General features: G+C 64.1%; 1 protein-coding gene across 1 annotated transcript in view; it reads left to right on the forward strand.

Annotated features, from left to right (window-relative positions):
- Positions 1-37: 37 nt before the first annotated feature.
- ELMO3 (engulfment and cell motility 3) overlaps positions 38-1,722 on the forward strand; it is a 4,755-nt gene continuing 3,070 nt past the window's right edge. The window contains exons 1-7 of the mRNA XM_014464924.2: positions 38-323; positions 459-499; positions 590-662; positions 832-882; positions 1,098-1,267; positions 1,351-1,450; positions 1,543-1,694. Of these exons, the coding sequence (XP_014320410.1) occupies positions 246-323; positions 459-499; positions 590-662; positions 832-882; positions 1,098-1,267; positions 1,351-1,450; positions 1,543-1,694 (665 nt within the window). The 5' untranslated portion in view covers positions 38-245. The remainder of the gene's footprint in view (positions 324-458; positions 500-589; positions 663-831; positions 883-1,097; positions 1,268-1,350; positions 1,451-1,542; positions 1,695-1,722) is intronic.

Consider the following 1,722-nt stretch of genomic DNA (forward strand, 5'->3'; position numbering starts at 1 on the left):
CGCCTCTTCAGGGCGGGCAGTCCCGGCGCCGGCCTCCCACCCCCGGACTCCAACCCGGAACTAGCCTCGGCTCCCTCGGGAAAGCCGGCGCCGGGCCTGGAGTGGGCGCCTGGGCAGTGAGTGCGGGCCACGGGCTTCAGGCCGCGGACAGGGGCGCCCCCATTGTCCCCAGTGGCCCAGACCCAGTGCGCCCTTGGCAGGAGGCGGCAAGGTGGAAGGTACAGGTGTCCCGCCCCGGCTGGACCATGGCGCCCCCTCGGGACGTGGTGAAGATCGCCGTTCAGAAGCGTGACGCCATCCCGCAGCTCATCCAGCTGGACCAGGTCACCCGGCCGTCCGGCCAACATCACCCCACTGCCCACCTCTGGCTCGCCCCCTTCCCCTCGAAACAGCCCACCCTCCCCCGTCCCCAGGTTCTTCCCCACTCCTGGCCCCGTGAGTGACGCCTTCACTTGCAGGCAAAGCCCCTGGCCGCTGTGCTGAAGGAGGTGTGCGACGCGTGAGTGCGGGCCTGGCCGGCCAGGGGGTGGGGGGAGGGCTGGCGGGAGGGGCGCCCCTTTCCCGCCTCACTAAGCCTCCTGGCCCGCAGGTGGAGTCTGGCTCACTCGGAACGCTATGCCCTGCAGTTTGCTGATGGACACAAGAGATACATCACCGAGAGTGTGAGTCCCTTCTCCCCTTTAGCCCCTTCTAACTCCTGGTTCCTGACCTGATTCCTCGGACCCTCATCCTCAGGGATCTCTCACTGAGTTCCAAATCCTCCCTCTTTGACAACCCCAATTAACCAATCCTGAGAGCCCTTCTTGACTTCTCTCTCTTTGTCTTCTCCAGAACCGCTCAGAGATCAAGAATGGCAGCATCCTGTGCCTCAGCACCGCCCCAGTAATGCCCCTCCTGGCCCCGCCCGCATTCCCTGCCCCGCTGGCTGCTGTGCCTCCTGCTGTTCCCCTGGGCCTCTCCCTGCCCCAGGTCCCGCGGCCCCAGTCACATCCCTGCAGTGCTCCACCTAGTGGACACCCGGGTCTCCACACCTCCAGTTCCCACTTCTTACCTCCACCCAGCCTCCTCACCTTAGCTTCTGCTTCTACCCCTGCCAGGACCTTGAGGCTGAGCAGCTGTTAGGTGTGCTGGAGAGCAGGAGTCGTGAAGGGCGCCGGGAAGCCCTGCAGCACCTCGTCCTGCTGGCTCCAGACATGACCTTTGCCCAGGAGGTCATCAGCCGTGAAGGGCTTCAGAAGCTAGGCACCATCATTGAGGAAGGGGATGAGTGAGCATCGGGCAGTGGTGGGTGGTGGACATGAGGGGCTGGGGGTCCTGACTGGCCCTGCTCAGCCCCAGATATGCCCCCAGCCTAGGAGAGGAGCTGGCCCTCGCACTGCAGGTCTTCTTGGAGCTCATGGAGCACGGCGTGGTGTCCTGGGAGACGCTCAGTATCCCCTTTGTTAAGAAGGTGGGTGGGTTTTTCTAGGGACAACAGGTAGGGGCAGTGGGGTGGGCTTAGGATCTGGCCATGCATGCTGACAACCCCTACCCCTCTTACAGGTGATACGCTATGTGAACATGAACCTGATGGATCCATCTGTGCAGCCCCTGGCCCTCAGGCTGCTGGAGAGTGTGACCTTGAGCAGCCCTACCCTGGGCCAGGTGGTCAAGAGTGAGGTGCCACTGGACAGGCTGCTGGTACACCTACAGGTGTAAGTGTCTGGGGGGGGGGGGGGGGGG

The sequence above is a fragment of the Myotis lucifugus genome, unplaced genomic scaffold (genome assembly GCF_000147115.1).
Source record: "Myotis lucifugus unplaced genomic scaffold, Myoluc2.0 scaffold_274, whole genome shotgun sequence".
NCBI classification, from domain to species: domain Eukaryota; kingdom Metazoa; phylum Chordata; class Mammalia; order Chiroptera; family Vespertilionidae; genus Myotis; species Myotis lucifugus.